General features: G+C 35.0%; 1 protein-coding gene across 3 annotated transcripts in view; it reads left to right on the top strand.

Moving 5' to 3' along the window:
- The first annotated feature begins 1,562 nt into the window (after positions 1–1,562).
- The window catches only part of LOC143255735 (CDK5 and ABL1 enzyme substrate 1-like), an 80,794-nt gene continuing 58,848 nt past the window's right edge, over positions 1,563–23,508 (top strand). For 2 of the 3 annotated variants that reach the window (XR_013030806.1, XR_013030805.1), the window contains exon 1: positions 1,563–2,281. Coding sequence is in view for 1 of the 3 variants with exons in the window: in XM_076511877.1 (XP_076367992.1) it covers positions 1,860–2,281 (422 nt within the window). In the remaining 2 variants the exon portion in view is untranslated. The remainder of the gene's footprint in view (positions 2,282–23,508) is intronic. The other variant, XM_076511877.1, reaches the window with a different exon arrangement.

The following is a 23,508-nucleotide window of genomic DNA, read 5'->3' as shown; positions in this document are numbered from 1 at the left end:
TTGTGATTGGTTGATTATCAATAGTAAAGCTGTATTTATTGAGATAATGTTTGTTAGAGTATATTGTTGTCGTTTGGATTTTAGCATTAAAGGGTTGTGCTATCTGTGTTATAAGGTAATGTTTATGGAGGCAAGATAATGTTTATAAATTGTTTGACCAGATATGAGTTTAAATTTTAATTAAGTCCCTCGCTGGTACAGCAGTAAGTTTACAGATTTACAACGCTAATGTCAGGAGTTCACTTTCCCTCGGCAGACACAGCAGATAGCCCAATGTGACTCTGTTATAAGAAAACACACATTTATTTTAAAGTTAAAATTAATCATTAACTTGAGGACAATTTTAAATTATGGATGGGAGGAAAGTGTGGATATGAAATAGAATAAGTTCAGAATGAACTTATCAGTTATTTCCGAATATCTGAAGTTTTTACATAACACTTTTTCATTCTATTGAGGTCATACCTGTTCTGCTGTACTACTGTGAACTGTGCATGAATGTTGCCAATAGTGTCCTTCAATCTTAGTTCAGGTGTTATCACAAGATTACAATTTCCTCTACTTCAGTATCAGAATGGTAAGTTACTTAGGTGGAGCTCATTGCACTGAATAAATCCTACATTACGTGTGATGTAAGAAACGTTGAATTTAACAGTTTGATGGATTATCTCAGCTTCATCACGCAATTATTTTATCCAGTATAAGTTACCATTCCTTGTTCGTCGATCAAGTACATGCACCGTGTTTATGGTTGCAAATTGATAAAGACTATTTACTGCAGTTTTGTATTGTCACCAGTCCCTTTATTTCACTCTCATAAATTCATCTATTAATATGTTCAGTATTATTTCGTAAGTATCTTATTGAACTTTCTGTTACTAAGAAGTTCTGTCCAATTGTTCCAAGGCCGACTCAGTTTCACCTGAATATCCAAAAACCTTGACAAAACAAATAAGAATGTCTCAATTAATATCACTAATAATCAGTAATACATCTTATTAAGTTGCTCAGTTTTCTAATACTATCTTCCCTGGAAGAGCTTAGCAACACCAAAGGCAATGGCCAAAGCCAGTGTATAAATGGATAGCAACAAGTTGTTATATGCATGCATCAGAATATAATAAGTGTGAAAAAGATTAATTTAAGCCTCTTTTTCTGTGTGCAAGAAACGCCATCCATCACTTGGTGGACTTGTTTGCTTTCATTGTTTTCGATTCAATAAAGATTTAGTTTCACTTAGTTTGAACAATGAATTATCTCTGTTGTTTATACTGAAATGTGTATTGACCATTCTGTTTATTTTTAAAATTAAACATTATTGCTAAAAAATACAAGCATATTTTATTTAATAAAGTTAAATAAAATGAAATCCACAATAGAAGTGTGTATACAAAACTGTAATTAACTTCGTTATCACTTTTATTTCAACTATTAAATGTACGCTAACTTCTCGGATTTATGGTGTAAGAGCGCACAGTAAGCGCAGGTAATTTTTCTGCATAATTCTTCACCTAACGGTGCATTAATGTAGGTCAGCATTCTCATACGTTGTATAATTGGTTTGCAAGATTTCCATTGCGTTAGATTTCTTTATTTTTCAAATTCTAGTTTAAATCAGGAAGTTACATTGGTTATTTTAATTTTAACAGCGTAAGTCTACTTATATTTCTAGATATTTCAAACATAATTTACTTGTAGTTTTGACAGTTTTAATTGTTTTAAAATCATGCCTTAAAAAGTGATTTATATAACGAATATAAGCAATTCAGCCATTTATATATTTTTTGGCTCAGCTGTAAATTTATTTTTGACATATTGAACGCTCGTGAGGTTAGTTGTTGAAATTTATTCTGAACATCATGGCGAACGTGGTGAAGCGACAGCGGTCTCGTCGCAGATTAGCTGCATTAACTTTTTTGTCTAACATTTCGTTGGACGGATCGCATAGAGATACAAAGCTAGGCATTTTCAACCGTAGTTTTCAATCAAATGATATAACCAACGAAACAGAATTAAAAACTCTAAAACAAGAAGTAAAACGGAATTCGAACGAAGTGATATTTTCTACTAATACTGTTACCAGTAGTAGAGACAGCACTCGATTTAAAAGTTGTCGGGCTGTTACGGAAGGTAAACTAAGTTGCCTGGGAAGCTGGGATGCTGCAGTTGATAAGCTAAAATACGAATCTAATAGACTTGAGTTGGAAGAAAAGTTCGAGCCTGCTAGTAGGTCTTTTTCAGCTGCTTGTTCTAAACGTCACAGCCCAAAGGAAAATCAGCGGTAAGAAAATATTAACATAAATTGTTGACAATTTTATTAATTTTTTATGAATACTATCACTATGAGAATTAAAATGGGACTTTCTTTTGTTTATAGATAATATTATTGTAAGTTTATATCATCTGAATAATTGTAGTATTCAGTGTATTGTCATTAAATGCAACAACTGTATAATCCTAGCATAAGAATTAAAAGTAGTTGACCTGACAGAAATTTAGCTTGTCAATCACCTGTCATCTACTTAAACAATAAGTTCAATAAATTCAATAAGCCAAAATATCAAAATCAAATTCAATGTAACTAATCAGCAATATACTTAGTCCAAAAGAGTTTTGAAAATTAAAATTCACTGTTGCATATACACTGTGGCATGTTAATTAGCAAGCTATTTGACAAATCTGCCCCAAGAATTAAATTTGTCAAAGAAAAAATTTACATTTGCACTTCCAGTATGTTAAGTATTTTGTCTTTAAAGTTAGGTTTGCAAGTGAAAAGCTTTCTAAAAAGTATAAAGAATTCCTTTAGAGGTGTATGGATACAAATAGACATGTGGCTCTTTTTTAAAGTATTCTGTCAGGCTATAGTGTATGTAATAATTAATTATTTGGCAGGAATCTTGACTTAAATGAAATATTATCAATGATATACTTACAACAACAGATAAGTTGGTTGGACCTCTATGAAACAGATTTAACGAGAAGGGTAAATACTGTGCTAAACAGAAGTGAACTCCAGTTTGTAATTGAATAACATCCAAAGAAGTTATGAAGTTTTGATCATTATTAAAACAGTAGTTGTGACACTGTTATAGTACATTATCTGTAGAACACTCATCATTACACAACTTATGTTGAAACCTGTAATGGACTACTGTGGCAACAATCTAGAATCTCTTGAGTGTTTATTCTTTTAAATATGGAAATGAGGTTGGATTTTCAAAGCTAACCTTAAAATGCAAAGTAGTGGAATCTCCAAAGTGTTACAAGTGTATCAGATGTGAATGTGACCATGATGGCATAACAATTTTTCAAGAAGTTAGCCATATAGGAGATCAGAGAAGCTTCAGCAGAGGAAGAAATGCTGTCAAGCACCCAAAGAGAAGTAGATATGTTTACAAGAGCAGCAATCTTTGAGATGTAGCCAATAACTTGTTCTTAAATGGAGATGAGAGCAAGAAGAGAATGATTCAGACCAATCAAAGAACCTTGATAAGAGAAGTACTAAAATAATGGAGAAATAGTATTACTGTAGTATTCAGGTGCTCCAATCTGGTGGGATAGAAACACCTTAAAGACTACTCAGATCAAAGAAAATAGCTTGATAAAATGACCTGTGGCTCATGCACTATGCAACCATTACATGATTCTTAGGTTTTGTAACTTCTGTATCTGATGGTGCATCTTACCACCTATCAAAATAGTCAGCCTTTCTATTATTGAGTCAGAGTTATTTGTTAAAAGCTTCTTTATAAAATACTGACCTCTCTACTGCTGAAAGCAACTCATTCCATAAGTCATTCACTTTTTATAAAGATAAAACTGTTTAAACCTGAACCTACTTTCAGTTTCCAAGTCTTAAACTTGTGTCCTCTTGTTCAGTTATTGTTTATACCAGATGGTCACTTACCAACTAGAAAGGATGCTGTTTTGGACATATTGTAAACCATTAATGATTTCAAGAGTTAAAGTGATGGAACATGTAAGGAACAGAGATGATTACATATTTAAGTTTAATGTTTTCTTACATGTTGAGATAAAAATAAATAACATTTTAATTCCTAATTTTCAGTAATAAAATTTTAAGTACATACACAAGATTCATCATTATTAAATTGGTATAATTATTTAAAAGGTGATTTGGTTTGGAAAGTTTTTATGAATAAGTTTGTTCTAAATGAAAATCAACATATTTCTTGAAAGAGGAAAAGAATAATGGAAGAAGATGAAGTGTAATTTGATTAGTAGAGATAGGATGAAAATTTATTTTTTTCTTGTAGTATATTCTGAAGATAATAAGGTGAGAGTACACAAGTCTAACATTTGTAAAAGATGGGCTTGTTTTCAGATAAAACAATTTTTAATTTTATTTATGGAAGTACGTGCTGTCAACAGTAGTCGAGGCTAAGATTTTAAAAGAGTTTAAGAGGGAAATTGTAAATCATTGATTCCCTTAAAAATGAAGGTTAGGTTCAGTTCCTTTTTCCCTAGAGTGTTGTACAAGGCCAGCATTAAAGAGTTAAGTTAAATTGCCTCTTGTTGCCTATATGTTATATTAAACGTGTATTTTAAGACCAATTCCACACACAGAATTTCCAAACTACACACTTTTGAACACCTGAATAAAGTAACCTCTAAGACTTAGAAGCTCCTGCAGAAGCAGTTTAATATGTTAGAACTCTTCTTGTAACTAAAATTTTGTAAATATGTTATAATAATTTATTTATTTTTCTGGATTATTACTGAATTATAACTTATCAAGTTGTTAAGAAATCTGCCATGATTGGGTTTCTAACTGAGATAAGAGAGCCCAATTTCACACATATATATCTTGAACTTTATATAATTCTCTCCACTCAAGCAGATTTCATCCTTGGGCCAGTATATAGAGCATAAACTAGTATCTTCAGCTGCCAACACAAAGTGAAACACTTCCAAATCAGAAACACTACCTGAATCACATGCACAATACACTAACTAGGCCATTTATTGCTAATTAAAAGGAAAATGACCTATATATATATTTGCTTTTGCAGTGCTAAAACATTATGCTTTTACTATGATTATACATTATGTGTTATTGTTGTGTGGTATAAGTAAATAAGAAAAGGACATGTTTAGAATAAACAACTGGTTGAATGAAATTCAATGCTTGTATAAAATGATACATGAGTATGTATTCATAACCATGCCCGAAAGGATTGGTGAAAAGATGTGGTGAAGTAAACTAAAGTGTTATTGTTGAAATCTTGACACAAATATTATTTAAATACAGGTCTCATTCTTTACTTTTTAAATGCATTGATATCTTTACCATTGTAAAATAACTAAATCTTCACTTAGTACTATAAGTAAGACCTTACTAATTTTATATAGATATATACAAAGTTGCAGTAACCTTCCTTTTAAATGTAAAACTTGTGTAAATAGATTTAAGAAGTGATTGTTTTTCACCTTCATTACAATTTGATACTTCATATTTTCTACAGTACTTTTTAAACTCTAGAAATACTACTGACAAATAAAATATCTAAATCTTTGTCATAAATTGTAAATAATAAAGCTTACAAAACAGATCCATGAGTAACTCCACTAGTAATTTTCTCTAAAAACTGTCCATTTATCACTAGATTTTGCTTTATATCACCAAGTCAATTTTTTTTATTTGCTATTTTAGTTTTTTTTATACCTCGGTAAGTTTGCAACTTACTAATCAATGTTTTATAAGCCACCTTAAAAAAGCTTTAAGATAAACATTTTTCTTGTAGGACTTGTTTTGGCTAAACTACAAAAACTTCGTAAAACTAAGATGGTAAGAAAGAATTCTTTTGTAAAATCATATATAGAATAATATGAAATAGCAAGTTTCCAAATGCTTTTATAAATTACTTCTGATAAAAACTTCTAAGAGTTTGCTAGCAGAAAACAAACTACTAAGCCCTTTCTTGTCTCTTTGTTTCAAAAGCTAAGGATCACATTGGAAGTGAAGAATTTCAAAAGTGCCAAGAAACATTGTAAAAAATGGAATTGATATTATTTTTTATTTCAGTTGCTAGTGCCTGTTGACAAATAATCATTATTACTGTCATACATTAATCACATGATATATTGTCTGTACATTAACAGCCATTTGCCTTATGAGCAGTCTTTTCTTCAAAGGCCTAATACACTAATGCAGGTCAAATTATGATGTTTTAACTGGCAGTCATATGATGATAACTAACATCGAAGTGTATTTATTATTGATTTGTTCTCTTAAGAGAGATATGTAAAATATATATTTTTGGTTTGCAACATACAAATACTTCATTGGGTAGATAAAAAGAACGGAGTAATTGTGTGTAGGGCAATTGTCTGCATTGCATTTATGTTACAGACTATACCATGTAATTTCCAGATACCAGTTATACCATATTGATACTAATAAGTTTTGTACATTAATTTATAAAGTAGAATTATAAAGCACTGATTAACACTTAGATGTTATTTGTATACAGGCTACATGAACTTTGTCATGCATGTTTAGACAAATGGTTCTTGGGAGCCCACAGAATCTATTGTGATGAGCTGGTCCAGGCTAATGTCAAGGTTGTAGTGCTGCATGCACGTAAGAATCATCATATGAAAAATAACAAATTCAGCAGTCTTAACAAATTGCTGAAAGTTTAAGGTAAATCTTATTAGTACATAGAGATTTATGCTCTATAAAAGTCTCAGGTTTTCACAATCACCTTTAATTCCTCTCCCACCAGAAATAAAATTTAAGGAAAAGTTCTACTCAGTCTAAAGAAATTGGTCAGCTTATTAAATCTTTTCATTTGTGAGTAAAACCAACTTTAAAATTCTTTTAACATTTCATAGAAAACATATTTTCAAACATTTTATAGAACAGTTTTGTCCTTGAGATTCTTTATGTAGTTAACGTAGGCAAAAAGACAACAACTTGAAATTTATTTTTTTTAGTTGTAACATGTAGAAGGCATTCATATCAGTTTGTCTTAAAGGTGACCTCATGTTGATAATAAATTACTTATTTTTTTAAGATAGACTTTTGTAATTTATTCATAATTTTGATTAGACTAATTTGGCCAGTTGTCTGTATAACACATGACATGCCAAATATAAAAAAACAGTGAAATAAATGACAAATAAAAATTTTAACATTAAAGACATTGTAGAATTTTAAAGGCAATCTATAGTTACTAATTAATAAAATACATAGTACTGGTATCATAATAATCAAACAAATCAGTTAAGTATTATTAATTATCATTTCACACTTTATATTCATCCTTGCATAAATAAGCTTCAACAAAGTTTTCCACTTCATTATTTTATAATTTTTTGAGTTGTTAGAAAATGGCCTCACTGCTAAATTCTAAGGTGTTAACTCTAGTTCATTTTAAAGAGCACTTACTCATATGGAGATGTACCAAGTTTGTTTCTATTTATTGAAAAAACAGTAATTAAATTATCACAGAAAAACGTGTCCATTTAGCCTTCAAGTATGAAATAAGATGCAAGGATAGTCCTTGTTTGTGAAAGACTGTGATTGTATAAGTTGTTAAAAAGTAAATGATTAGCTAAAGATAGTGAGTTAAACTTTTAACTTGGTGTATCATTCTTCTTGTTTGAGAGGGTTCCTGCAATCATTCTTGCAGAAAATAGAATATTGAGTACTGCACATACACACACATTTTCAAGTAAGTATGTTAATGGAAGCCAAAGTTACAATAACTTTTTTTAGGGTTTATTCAGTATGTATTATTATCTCTTCTGTTAATAGTTTTATTTAGATGAATAAAATTATCCAGCTATTATACAAGAAAAATCTTAGGATTTCAATTAGCAACCCAAAAGTTGATTCAAACTGAATTAAATACTTTATTTACTGCTGTTACTGTAAAATTATCTAACAAAGAATATGTTTTATGTAAAATATTTGAAACATTCACATAGTTGTTGAGAAAAATTTTTTTAATAAGTAATCACAAGAAGAATAGTTTGGCATTGATCATTTCATTTACCCTAAAATCAAGTTCTTTTACCTGAATATGTTTCATGAGTAAAAACTGAGGCAATGTAGGGCTTGCACACTTGATCAAAATTTTTATTATCACATAATTTTTTAACCCCTCCAAAATTACTGCAGTGAGAGTTTAGCATTTATGATCCCCAAAAAATATTTGGGAGGAGAACAATTTCATATTTCTATACTGTCCTTGTACACCCATACATTAGAAAAGTAAATAATTAAATGTATTTTAATTGAATCATCAGTTTGTCTTAAACTCCTGTAAGGTGTTGGCTCTCACTACTTTTAGTGATAATTCATTTAGTAAGCAAGAAAAATAAATTTTTAACTTAAACCTAACCTGTATTTTCCATATCTTTAACTTTTGTCTCTTTGTTATTTTCAAAAGGAAAGGATAAAGGATTAGAGGCTTTTATCCTATTTATCATCCAGATAATTTTTTAAAAACTTCAGTAATATCACCTCTCAAGAGGAAATATCTTATCCTAGCCCTATAAAATAACTATTTTATCACCATGATAATCCCAGTAGCCCTCCTATGAATCTTTTTCGGTAAGTTATTATAATTTCTTTGATAAGGACATCAAAAGTGTGCAGAATATTCCAAGTGAGGCCTAACTATAGTGTTTTGTGGAATTACTTCATCAACATGTCTATAAATACAGCTTAAGTTTCTGCTAGCTTTACCACTAGCAACAGGGCACTGCTTCAGTTGCTCTCATGACTTACTCACCTTTATGTCAAATCCATTTTTACTTTCTATAAATATCAATAGAAAAATGTGATCTGACAATCCTAGATGTGATGGTAACTTGTGTACTACAAGAGTTTACAGGAAATCCACAAATACTAGTGAACACCTGAATTATGGATAAAATTATCTCTAAGTGCATAGCTTACTCTGATTGGTAGTTATTATCATCTAATCATACTAAGTTATTATCATATAACCATGCTGTTGAATGGGTTCTCATCTGTATCAAATGTGTTATTCAAATTATGATGACGTAAGTGCATTTGTTACCTTTCACTTACTTATAATAAAGGTCATTATCTATTTATCCAACTGATTCAAGTCATTCTGTAACACCTAAACATCTTCAATCCAAATATTTTAATGTAATCAGCAGACTTTACTAATTTAGTAAATATCAATAGTTTTATTGTAAATAATGCAAAGGTGCATATGTATCTAACCCACTACAGTTTATTTAAGTAGTCTTTTCTGCAACCAGTATAATTTTTTAAACTAATTTTTTGTGTGACATCTTATGAAAAGCTTGTTTGAAATTTTAGGCACACTAAGTCAACACCTTTACCATTGTACAGGTATAAAGTATCATCCTCAAAAAAGATAACAGATTAGTAAAGCAAGATTTTCCTTTGGTGAAACCATACTGGCTTTTTTTTTGTTATCATATTTCAGTGGAATATTTTGTAAAGTTCATTTATGAGAGTTTTTCTTTCCCCATTAAAGGAGTAGGCATCATTGGCCAATAATATTTAGTGCAACTAATATTTTCTTTAAAAACAGGGGTAACATTAGTCACTCACAAATCTTCAGGTCATTGTCCTGTTTACTTACCAAAAATAAAAAAAAGAGAAGCTTACATATATGATTTTAACATCTTAAAGCCATATACTTATCACTACATAACTAAAAGCTATTACCTTATGCAACTACTGTGAAGATTTCTTGCACCTGCTATAAGCATTGAAAAAGGCTCCCACACTTACATGTATTTATTAATACCTACTATTCCAGCCTATGAATAAACCATCTGTAGACTACAGTCTTCCACCAGGAGGAGGGCAGCACATACCTCATGTATAGTAGCCATGAGAAGTATCATTGAAATAAAGGCTCATTTTCTTTCTTCAGCACTGCTTTCTTCAGACATGTTTTTTATTAGGAATTAATGGTATTTTTGTGCTTATTATTTCAAATACTCGTTATAATTCTCAGTGAGTCTCTCTTTCCTTAATTTTCCTGATTAGGCAAAAGAAAACTAATTTTAAACAATTCAATTAAAACTCTGATTCAAGTGTTCAAAGCTAATTTTTAATTTTAATCAAATTTCTAAATTTTTTGGAAGTATCCCCAAAATATTGGCTGCTCTGGAAGCTTGCTGTCATCTTCCACCTCTAGGGATCCTAACATGTTTTTAATCTTCTACAGCTTTCTAGGGTTGGCCTTCTGTTTCTAATCCTCTTGTTACTGTTCAACATCCCTCTCTCTGAAGGTTGGCCATCATAGGTTTTGGAAGCATTTTGTTATTGGAGACTCATGTCCAGTAGTAACTCACCTCTCATATTTTGTAAAGTACTGTTTATTTGTTTTAACCTAGCATAGAGGTTTCATTAAATAATCTTCAGTATTGTCATTAGGCCATTGAACTAGGCCTTTGCACTAATGATATACAAAGCCAATTTTTATTTCCCCAAAATATAGGTTTTATGGATCAGCTGGGTTACAAATTGATGTTTCCAAAGTTTTCATATCTTCCAAGGTGTTGACACTTCTCAGTGAAAGCCTCCCTGAACTATAATGATTACTGGAGGCATTCTGGTGGTTAGTGATGTTATCACCATTGTGCAACAGGTGTTTAATTCTATTTTGATCTCAGATCCAGAATTCCCACTTCTGCTCTTCAGCTGAGTCTGCTCCATCTTTAGATGTGTTTCATCAATGTTGTTTCCCTGTGTGGTTTTACTTCTATCTCCCTTTCCCAGAAAAGATCAGGTTCTCATACCTTTCTCCTTCACTGTTTGGTTTACACAGGTCAGGTACACAGCTTTTGTCTTTTCTTTCATCACTTGTTTTTTATAGAATCTTGAAATACCTTGTTGCATGAGCCTTTATCACTTGAGTCTTCTTTTGGCTTTAGAATCTGCCTTCTTCCTTGTTCTCACTCTCTCATTCTCCATCTACTTATATTTGTCTCACACTTACTGAACTTTAGTATCAGCTTATGCTCCACCTACTTTAAGAGGCTTGTCTTCTTATTTCCATGTGAGATCTAGTGCAAAAATTTCAAACACATGCTTTCCATTTTGCTTTCAGTTTTATTTTGCCATTATGTCCCAGTTTGTTTATTTGTCTCTGGGACATACCTCATTGTATTGCCTTACTTTCATATATTCATCTCCTTCATGAACATCTGTATTAAACTGTTTCTGTGTGATGAGGCTTTTTTGTTGGGTAGGGGGGTCTTGTACTCTGAAGTCTGGAGCTGATGTCACTTGTTAGCAGTCATCCATACTCATTTTGGTTTCTATTCATCTGTGGCTTTGTGGAGTTGCCCATCTCTTGGTCTTAGTCCTCTTGATACAATCCAATAGACCCACAGATTTGAAGGCTGGTAATTATAGGACTTGGAGGCAGCTTGTTTTTGGAGACACTACGTGACTTATGTAACTCAGATTTCACACATTGTTTGCCAGAGACTGAGCATTCTTTTGGACTTTTTCCTTTCCTTGTGTAATGGGCAGGCATTTGGGCTAGTCATTGAAGCTTTGACTTTTACCACTAGTCACACTTATTTATTTACATGAGAATACAATCTTGAGTTTATGGTTAGAATAAAGAATGACTCAGAACTGTAGATTACACAAAACATCTGTCTTTAATAACACTTTTTTAAGAGGCAATAACAACACTTGCATGAGTTGTTGACTTAATTTCTCAGCAGTTCCAGTAGTTCTTTTATTATTTGTAACATCTCTTCAATCACTTTATTACTAAAGGTATACTCAGACATAGTCAAGTTACTAGCTGTGTTATACATTCAGCTTCTTGGTTACATTGATCAACTGAGATAAACAGCATTTGTAACTTACATCAGATGTAGAGTAGGGAACTGGATTTTTTGAATAAGTGGATATCTTCAGCATCTTAAACTTGTTGTTTTCTGTACTGGAGAACTGAAAACTGAACAACTTATCTGAATTGAACTTTTGTCTTGGAGAGAACAATTTATTTGTAGCTCCCATCATGAGAGTTTCCTACTGACTCTGTGTACTTTAATTGGTGTAACCGAATGATTACACCTATCAATGGCAATTAGTGTTGGATTTGTAGTACAGGTCACCACACTATGAACTAACTTATTCTCAATGTTTAAAGCTGTTAAATGGGTCTTGCATTCTCCTAAGGCTTGATGGTCTGGGATATTTTTGTCTTGTACCTGATTATTTTAGTAAGTAATATCTTACATAAGTATTTCTCCAATACAGTATGGCCTAGCCACACTACTCGAGTAGTTCATGATTAGCTGACTGTTTGAGAGTTGGTAGCCAGTTGAGTATCTCACATTTTGCTTACCTCTATAATACTAACACCATGCAGAAGGTTATTTTGAAAATATCTTTTGTGCTATCATCTTTATTGGAAAAAGCAGTGTATTCTCTTCATGAGGTGCATGCAATTAATGATATCTCACTGGGCTAACTCTTCTCCATAATAGGTGAGATGTTCCATGAGTTCTTCATTTTTAACACTTTGATTTCGGAAAGGAGTTCAGCTTTATAATTCCATTCTCAACCAACCTCTGCACCATGTTGTCAATTTGGAATTCTAGCTTTTCATTGTATAGAGAAGTTAAAGTTTGCCTTGCGTGAAAATATGCATCAGACAGAATTCACATATCTGCACAAATGCTCACTCTTTCTCCTAACTTCTGGTATTTCTTTCACCTGTTAAATAATGAGCCTTTGTTCAATGTTACTGCCCATGGAAATTGCGTCGCCTTCCTATTGGCTAATGATAATTACAGCTTAAGCTGGAGTAGTACTCGAGAAGAGATCGCTTCGTTCAGAGTTTATGGAGGGCTCCAAAATCTTCACAGTGGTGATGTGTGCGAGGTAATAGCTTTTCGTTGTGCAAAGAAGCATCTATCTGAAGAATATTATTAAGTAAAGAAAATGTTAACTTTTGTCGTTACTGCTTTATCATTTTTAATCTCGGTCTTTCTACATGCTATAAAGGAAATGTATCTACGTCAATTCTATTATTTCCAACAGAATTATCAAGGTCAGAAATATTGTCAGTATCTTCTCTTCTGCAAGTTGAAGGTAATAAAACATGTATAATATCAGCCATGTCGTAATATCCAACAATTGTATTATCCCCATTTTAACAGTGTGCTTACTTTTAACATAAATAATATTGCTGGAAACATTTAAGCCTATCTGTCATTTTAAACGTCTTCAACTTATTGCATGCGTCCTTGTTTTATTTTTTCTTAATAATCCATTTACTGTGATCTTCATTCTATCATTTTCCTTCTTTTAAGAGCGCGCCTATGTTGAAATAAAAGCAATGTGTTTTTCAGCATTTTCCATATCTGTGCTACGTCACCTTTTAACTCGTTATCTCAGTCCACTAATGATGTATCTTATAAACTCAAAATCGTTTTTTTTTTTAAAGTATGAACTAAATTTACATTGTTTTTCATCTCGACATTCAGTCCCACATTAAAGCTCTCACGCAGTGGTCACTCTTCTTCAAATCCTCATGATGTTAAAAATAAACCCTAATTCCCCACTCCAGTTGAATGTTTGATCATTTGGCATAGAAAACTATTATTAATCACTCAATAAAGGCCCGGCGTGGCCAGGTGTGTTTAGGCGTTCGCCTCGTAATCTGAGGGTCGCGGGTTCGAAGCCCCATCGCACCAAACATTCTCGCCATTTCAGTTGTGGGGACGTTATAACGTGACAGTCAATCCAACTATTCGTTGGTAAAATAGTAGTCAAGAGTTGGCGGTGGGTGATGATAACTAGCTGCCTTCCCTCTAGTCTTACACTGCTAAATTAGGAACGGCTAACGCATATAGCCCTCGAGTAGCTTTGCGCGAAAAACAAACAAACACTCAATAAATCTCCCCCTCACCTTTTGATTCCATAAAGCCTCAAGCAGCATGTTGCAACTTAAATTTACCTATATTTATTGCATCCATATTCGTATTAGTACCAACACTGGTTTCACTATACAAATGAATTCAATGCAAAATTGATGGCCTGTAACAATTGCTAATTAAAATATTATGTCCTTGAAATGGTTCAAACTCCTGATTGTAACTCATATAAAATCAACCTCTTTACTACAGTTTTTGTCTTGAGACCTAAAAGGTTTCAGTTCATTCCCTCTTAAAAAGTGTCAAATTTAAATAATGTGTAATGTGTTTTCCTAACCTATCCAAGTTTCATTGCTAACACCTAGTCTTCCATTTCAACTAGAACTCATGTAGCCAGTGTGAAATGAGAAATATATTTCTTTCATTATTCATCCATTATATATATATATATATATACACACTTTTCCTTTCCCTCTCGAGAAATGTCTGTGGACGCTCAACCAACTATGTTTATCCTTAAATCTGACAAACATGTTTTTAAAATTATTGTTTATTTGTGATAGTCTGTAAGTTTCCTATTTCTAACGTTCCTAGTTCTCTGGATGTAATATTTGCTTGTTTATTATCAGTTTTCTTGACCATAATTCTAGTTTCCGCCCGGCATGGCTAGGTGGTTAGAGCGCTCGACTTGTAATCCTAGGATCCCTGGTTCGAATACCCATCACACCAAACATGCTTGACCTTTCAGCTATGGCAGTGTTATAATGTGACGGTCAATATCACTATTCGTTGGTTAAAGAGTAGCTCAAGAGTTAGCGGTGGGTGGTGATGACTAGCTGCCTTCCCTCCAGTTTTACACTGCTAAATTAGGGACGGCTAGTGCAGATAACCCTCGTGTAGCTTTATGCGAAATTCAAAACAAAAAAAAAACCTCTAGTTTTCCCAAACATCCTACTACCTGCATGAAGTTGAGCTCATCTCTGGCGTGTAACTCACTCTTACCTTGAAAATTATCATACAAGTCTAATCAACCCACCTGTTGCGTTAAACATGCCACCGAAAATCTGTCATTTAATACTTGAATCCCACTAAGTATACACTTTCTGTATCTACCCAGAAGGAACTCCCAGTAGATCCATCCTCCCCCGGTTTCTATCACTAAGTCGCTGAAGCGAATTTTAATCTCAATTGCTGATGAGTGAAAACAAATAGTTAGGCAAACTTTAATTACGGGCTTGATAATTACGGGTTTAATTGGAGTTTCACTGGAATTTTATAAAAAAAATATTTTAAATATGAAAATTACTACCAGTACTCTTATTAATTTGTTATGTATTAAGTTTCACTTTTACATTAGTGTTAAATTGCATTTTTGTTTTAGCTTCCTTCTCCTGGTTAGGAAACTTACTGAGTTTTTGACACAATAACCAAGCTGATAAGCTACAGCATGTAAGTGTAATATTTAAAACAACTATGAAAATTCGACAGACTCAGACTATAATCTTGTGTTTTATCAGCATGCCAAGGACCACGTGGCTTTGTTTACTTATGATGCAATCAAAATCCGTTTAAAATTTGTTAAACCGAACGTTTCTATTTTTGTCAAGCATATTTTTTAAACCTTTAGTTTACTTGCTGCAACTTCAAAAGTGACGTTTCGGAAAATGAGATTAGTGCAAAATATAAGAAAAATGTGTTTTAAATTAAGCCAAATTTAAACAGGTGTACTTACTAAGAATTTTCTGCAGGACGTTATTTTTAAGGTTATTATACTAAACATTTTAAAGTTGTTCTGTAATTATTGTTTTCTCATAAGAAACTATTTTAAACTTAACTAAAAGTGTTCTGTATGAGCCCAAACCTTTTATTATAGAATAAGAAACAACTTTTTCATACTTTAATGCAAGATTATAAATACATTGTAACTTATGTGTATAATATTAATTACAATAAGTTTCGTATACACGTGGTAGTACAAATGTCTGTTTTAATCATTTGACAATAAGTTTATAATTATATAAATTATGCCTTTACAAGATATGGGCCTGTAAACCTCAAAGTGTAGATTTTGTTTTTTTAAATTTTTCGAACGTTTGTAATATGATAGACATTTTGTTCGATTATAAACATAACCCAATTTTCTTTGCTTGACTAGGTATATAACACTGGTGGGTGTTGTGCTAATTAGATTTGTCATACGTAATTCGTAACCCAACAAAGAAGTACATCACCTACAAAGTGATGCAATGTATGACGTTATTTCACCTTCAAACTAAACTGTATTCAAGCGAATAACGAGTTTTACAAGATATCAAACGAGCAAGTAACCGATATGCGAAAGCTTTATTTTTATCACGTGCAACCTACTTGACCTCGATTTGCCGGTGTATTGTGTATTCTGGAGCACGTGCTTAAATTACGCAGTAATGTAACAAAGTCAATGTCTCACGACGAGGATACCGCGGGGAAACGTACAAGACTATAAACACATTAAAGATCCTAATTGTGCTGTACATGTGCACAGCGTAACCGCTGTTGATGACGATATATGTATATATATATATATATGGGGTTATTTAATACCTAATCATTGGTACATTTAACAACTTATTTAGCATTGTAAATATTGCATCTATAAATTATAAATATGGAGGCTCATTGAACTTAAATTTAATACAATTATATTTCATTAGGCCAACTGGAAAACGACGTAGTTGTAATCGAGACGTTATTGTTCATGTATTAATTCACATTCTGTATGAATTTGTTCATTTGCTTATCCACAAACTCGTTCCACGAGTTTGGAACTGGCAGAACCAAATTTCACATATGAAATCGGGATGGCGTCCTAAGCTATATCGCATAACCCCCTATTAGGGAGGGAGGCTAAAACGCTCCCTAAATGACTATCAGACATGATCGGAATTTAAGAGTAGATTTTTTGGATCACTGAAACAAAATCTGTCATCGGGAGTCCGGTCCCCCTCGATATTCTGAAGACATCATTTAAAACTTGTTCATGAGACGATCCCGAGGTAACAGAAACAGACTTATCACATATACACAGGTAATCAGGTGCCCTCGCGGATTTTGTTTTGGAATCTAAACCCCATGGAGTAGCTGTAAAAGTAACTGGGGGTAATGGAGTATGTCAATCGTGCATTCAGGTCTCACTGAACAGTTGTCATCTCCCTTTTTAATCCTAGGGACTTGAATAAACATAATCCCCTCTAGGGAGGTACTAATAGTGTGTGCTCTCAGATCACAACCTTTATTTTTTCAATACTCGTTCTTCTACCTATTTTCATGCACCTAGTCAGTCCTTTACTGCTATTGATCTCTCAATTTGCTACTCTTAACTATTCTCTCTCTTTTCGTGGAGGGTTGACAATAACCCACGAGGCAGTGATCATTTCCCTATAATTTTGAGAGAGACTGGTCGTGGTCGATGCCACCTGACCCGCGTGCCCCGGTGGAAGCTGGATCAAGTCAACTGGTTCTCTTTCACTGTTCTCATAGAATTTGATCCTGCCATCGTCTGTAAGCCATTAATAGACGAATGTGTTGCAGCAATAACTGACTGTATTATGCAGGCAGCCGCTCAATGTATTCCTAAACACTCGACACGTTTTCCACGATATCCTAATCCGTGGTGGAAACATGCCTGCCACATCATACTGAAAGGTTAGAGACGCGCCTGGGATTCTTTTCGTAGGTATTTTACACTCTCAAACAGCATCGCTTTCCAGCAGGCCCATGCACGTGCTCGGTGGGTAAGACGTCAAAGCCAGAAGGAATCTTGGATTCAGTTCACATGAGGTATATTCAGTGACAGCGACAGACTGACCTCAATTATTTACTGAAGTGGATCACAGATAACGGTTTTAACTTCTCTCTCTCTCTAAAACCGTTTGCTTGCATTTTTGCTACCAATGTGGTGTTCACCCTGATCCTGAACTCTGTATTGGTGAAATTGTGCTACCCTGGTCCCTGACACAAAGTTTTTGGGGTTTATCTTTGGAGTTAAGCTGACTTTTATACTCCACATCAAGCAGCTACGAGTCAGATGTACAAAAGCACTGAAATTCTCCGGGTCCTCCCTTCCACCACTTGGGGAATGGATCAATGTTCTTTGTTAAAGATATATCGTGATCTTATTCGATCAAAATTAGACTATGGGCCACTGGTCTGTGGCTATGCCAGGGTCTCGACCATGAAGATGCTGGACCACATTCATCACCAGGGACTTCGGCTCTGCACTGGGGCTTTCTGCACTTCCCTATTCCAGAGCTTATACACAGCCTCGTGAACCTTCTCTACATCTCTGCCGTTTGCAACTATCTTTACTGTATGCTTCAAAACTTTGTTCCTTACTACAGCATTCCACCTGAGGTTGTGTTTTCCTTCCTCAGTGGGCCATGCTTTTTAAGAACAGGTGATCTGCCATTATTCCTTTTGGCCTTTATATCCAGCCGCAGTTGGATGAATTGGGTTTGTCCTTGAATAACATTGCTCTATTCACTGATCAGCCCATCCCACCACGGCTTATTACAATCCCCAAATGTAACCTTTCTTTAAGTCATTTGAAAAAAGCAGATACTCCTGATTGGAAGTACTGTCTATTATTTGCTGAACATCTTTAACCTTCTTTCCATTCCCATTTATACAGATGGTTCGAAATCAGGTGACTCTGTGGGCTCTGTCATGGTTTGTTGTGGTTTGGTGGTTGTGCACAGAATCCCCTTTACAGTTTCTGTGTTCACTGCTGAACTGTTTGCCGTTTCTCTTGCCCTGGATTACATAGAAGCCAAGCAGTACTCAAATTGCACTATTTATACAGACTCGCTTGGTTCTCTACTGGCTCTGGAGTCGCTTCACGTTTTATCTCACCCTATTCTCACTGGTATTCAAAACTGACTGGCCCATTTTCCTTTAACATCTACTTCTATCCAGTTTTCTTGGATACCAGGCCACGTTGGTATTCACAGGAACGAGCTCGCCAACATGGCAGCTAAATCTGTCTGCTCTGGCGCTATCACTGCTGTGCCTGTTCCATACATGGACTATGGTCCTGTATTCAAGGCTCTGTTTTGTGCCAGTTGGCAGTCGACTTGGAACGAGCAACGTGAAAACAAGCTTTTCCAAGTAAAATTCTATGTTGAACTTTGGCCGTCTTGTTTTCGTAAGGATCAGAAAGAGGAAGTTGACTTAACTAGACTACGCATTGATTACAGTTTTTTAACCCATCGTTTTCTTTTATCTAGGACTGATGCACCGATGTTTTGTCTGTGTGATACTCGGTTCACAATAAACCACATTTTACTGTCTTGCTGTCGTTATAACTCTCAGCAACGGCACCATTTTAAATATGTTTTGTCCCAAGTTTTATCCATAACGTTGGACAGTGTCATTGACGATTGTGACACTATCAACCTTACAAATGTGTTTAGTTTTCAAAGGTCATTAACTTTTTCAATGCTATTTATTTTTTTTAATTTGTAAATTATACCTTTTCTTAATATGATTCATTTTTAAGAATTAAAGTACAACTAGTTTGATATTAAATTAGAAAATGGCCGTAACGTCAAATAACTCGAAACCAGGACTGGAAAGGTCAACATCAGGTGACTAACACTAATGTTTGAACTTATCCGTTAGTCATCCTGGTGAGTTATTATAATTATGCTACAGAAAGTTGTTTAAAACTTGTATTACTTTACTTTCTGAAAATGGCCGTGACGTCAAGTAACTCGAAACCAGGACTTGAAAGGACAACTTCGGGTGACTAACACTGATGTTTGAACTTATGCGTCAGTCAACCTGGCGAGTTATGATAATTATGCTACAGAAAGTTGTTTAAAACTTGTATTACTTTAGTTTCTCTTACTACTGTAAACTAGATATAAAATTGGATTTAATGTTATTTATGTTTTTAATTCAAAAATTAAACTTTGTTTTACCTTGATTCCTTCTTATGAATTTTACTAAATATACTTTAATTTTAACTTTTTACTGGATGTTTGATGCTGATAGCCAAACCTACCAACCCTACACATAAAGCACGATAATGCATTATAACACAAGAAAGTTAAATGAATAATGTTGTGCTATATTTTATATATGGACACCTTGTTTTAAGGCTTCTGTGAGTCTATCCATGTATTAGTGTACAGTATTATTGCAAATGTCCTATATACATTACTTCCAGCAATCGTGCCAACTGTTTCGGTTGCCATTTAATATACTCTTCAAAAAAAGAAATGCAAAAGGCAAAATATGAGACAAATTGTTAACAAGTTTATTCCGGGTAGTTCTGTATGACATGTGTGAAACTTTGCACATTCACTGCTGAACATCCAAAGTCTGCAAAGGCGAAGTCCATGCTCACTAGGCGAAGTTTAACATCACTCAACGTCAACAACGAGTATGCCCCCCGTGAGCATCAATAACTGCTTGGCATCTCCTGCCCATGGAAGCGATGAGATGACGAATCACATCCTGTGGAATGGCTGTCCATTCAGCCTGCAAAGCTGCTGCAAGCTGAGGTAGAGTCTGCGGTTGAGGTTGTCACCGTCGCAGACGTCGGTCCAACTCGTCCCAAAGATGTTCGATGGGGTTTAAATCTGGTGATCTGGAGGGCCAAGGAAGAACATTGATGTTGTGGTGTCTCAAGAAGACAGTGGTGAGTCGGGCTGTGTGAGGACGGGCGTTGTCATGTTGAAAACGTCGTTGACGTTTACCATGATGGGTTGCACATTGGGCCTAAGAATCTCGTAGACGGTTTCGTGCGGTCTAATCGGAAATCCTACGCAGCCCTGGTATGGTTGAGGCAGTAGACGTCGCAGTGGTAGTCCTATCCCGAAGGTGACATAACCGGATGTTGCAATCTTGTTTGGGCATGGTCACACGAGGTCTGCCAGATCATGGATGGTCACGAGTTGATCGATGTTGTTGGTGACCATTCCATAGCCTTGTGATAGTGCTTGGGTGGACATTCACAGCTCTGGCAACATCTGATCGAGATTCACCTGCTTCCAAGCGACCAATGGCGTTGTTGCATTGTGCTTCAGTCAGTCTTTCCGAGAACCCGTCACTTATATAGAGATTTTGCACATGTTGCACTTGCAGAACATGCAGATCTCTCAAACAAATTTATTGGATACGCATGCGTTTTGGCGAAAAATTCGATGTTTTCCTCCGTTTTCAAAGTGCACAACTTTTATTGTCATTTTGGTCTGACAATCAGTGCCTTAACACGTGTAACATCACATACTCTGAGCTTGTAACGTTATTACATATATTGCTCTTTAAAATAACAAAAATATCCCTTTTGCGCTTTTTGTTTTGAATAGTATATTTTTAATTTGCATGTAAGCCCATTCTGCCTTCGTAATATTCATATTTGGCGGATTTAAAAACTCCACGAGTGTGAATTCAACATAGTGCATTTCTGTGGACAAATATATGTATATATGTTGATGTATTGTAATGAAGCCTTGTATTGTTGAAGAATGGAAACAGTAGGAAAAAGGAAAACACAAGATGATAAAGGTAACCAAACTAAATTATAACAAAGCTTAATACAAAATAAGATTTCCACTGAAAACGAATACCTAATGATCTGATATTTAGATGAAAATTTCTCTGGTAAAAGTTATGAATATTAAATCGATTTTTTTCTTTGATTCAAGAATGATGCAGAATAACCCTTATGACAGCCATGTATCATAAGTTTGGTTTATTTTGAACTCCTCTGTGTGGATTCCTGTACGTGGTGAAGGGACCTCCCAGGGAAGGTTCTGTTCTGTCTGGTTATCTTCACTGGGATCTAAACATCCACCCACGTGTTTGCCGTGCGTGGCGACCCGTGAAGGGGAGGAGAGGATCCTGGTGGTTGAGGGGTCCAACCCTAACACACCACTTTGGCCTCCAATTCCTGTAGACGGGCGGTCTTTGGGTGGCCCCCCTTGGGTCAATCGGCTGCTCCACTTGGGCTAGAGTCAACCAAGTACCAGTGTTGGAAGTTCTCAACGGGTGTTGTGGACATTGTGCCTGATGCTGGTGTTTGGGTATAGTGCTCACGAAACCCTGGCGTTGCTGCATTGTCCTTGCATGACTTTGTAGTGCGTCCCCTTGTAGGGCTCCATGGTGGATGGAGTCAGTGGGTACCGAACTTTTTCCTTTTTCCTATGGATCCTCCAAAAAATTTAAATAAAATTGTGAAAAACAGTCAATGGGTAAGCGACCACGTCTTGAAGACTCTGAACAGCAATCTTCAACATCAGTAACACACATACCTCATTTTCTTATATTACATTCTCTTTCAGAAAAACCTTTAGGTCAAATGTCCCTTTTTTTTATTCAGAAGGGACTAGAGGGACTTGCTGGCTCTCCAAAGTCAGTAAACAAGCTTTGATCTGGTGATATATTGGTTGAAACATATCCCAACACAGTGAACTCTTCTTGAATTCAAAGGCAATTGGGGATATACCTATTGAGCTTACACCTCATGCTACTTTGAATTCTTCACGAGGAGTTATTGTTGAAAGGGATTTGAAGAACGTTCCCGAGTCAGAGATTCTCGCTGGTCTCTCCACTCAAGGAGTTTCTGCAGTGAGGCGCATCTCCACTCGCAAAGATGGAGTTACACTGCCAACAAATACCCTCGTTTTGATATTTACTTCATCACGTGCACCTGCCACCATCAAGGCAGGTTATCTCATTTGCAGGGTTCGGCCATACATTCCAAACCCTCTTCGATGTTTCCAATGTCAGAGATTCGGCCACTCAAAGACATCTTGTCGTGGTTCCCTGACATGTGCTCATTGTGGAGGCAAGGACCACGATGCCTATGACTGTGACATGAGCCCACATTGCGTCAACTGCAATGGTTCTCACCCCTCTTACTTTCATTTTTGCCCAAAATGGTTGGAGGAAAAAGAGGTGCAGCGTTTGAAAACGATACATAACATTAATTATCCTGAGGCTCGGAAATTGCTGTCCACCACTCCATCTCGGACATATGCTGCTGCACTTCATTCCACAACTATAGTGGGAGTGCAGACAGATTTATCTGTGCCTCCAAGAGAATCGTTTTCAAAACAAATGAAAAACATTTTAACCTCCATGGTTAAAAAGGTTGATGAATCGACTTCCACACCCATCTCTGTTCTTCCCATACCTTCCAACAAACCTCAAGATCCACGTCCTTCAGTTTCAAATACAGGCATTTCTTCTGATACATCTTTTTCTCCCACCACAAGAGACAAAACAATTATTCGTTCGCGTCCTCAGTCACTGGATTCCCCTTCCAAACAAAAACCTGCCCACTCGACCCAGGACAGGATCCACGGAGGTTGATAGACCTCCTCCGACTAAAGACAGTAAAGAAAAAAGACGTGGTCGTAAACCGAAGGGTTCTCCAGCCACTTCACCTACCCGTTCTTAAAAATGGCCACCTTGATACAATGGAACTGTCGAGGTTTACGTTCTAATCTGGATGATATCAAATGGCTGATTGCTTCCTACCATCCTGTTTGTCTTTCTTTACAAGAAACATTTCTCAAATCTGCTGATACAGTCTCCATTCGGAGACTTTGTCACTCAACACACCCTTGG

This window comes from Tachypleus tridentatus, chromosome 7 (assembly GCF_004210375.1).
Source record: "Tachypleus tridentatus isolate NWPU-2018 chromosome 7, ASM421037v1, whole genome shotgun sequence".
Taxonomy (NCBI): Eukaryota; Metazoa; Arthropoda; class Merostomata; order Xiphosura; family Limulidae; genus Tachypleus; species Tachypleus tridentatus.
Note: the sequence above shows the minus strand (reverse complement) of the source record. Positions and strands in the feature narration are given on the sequence as shown.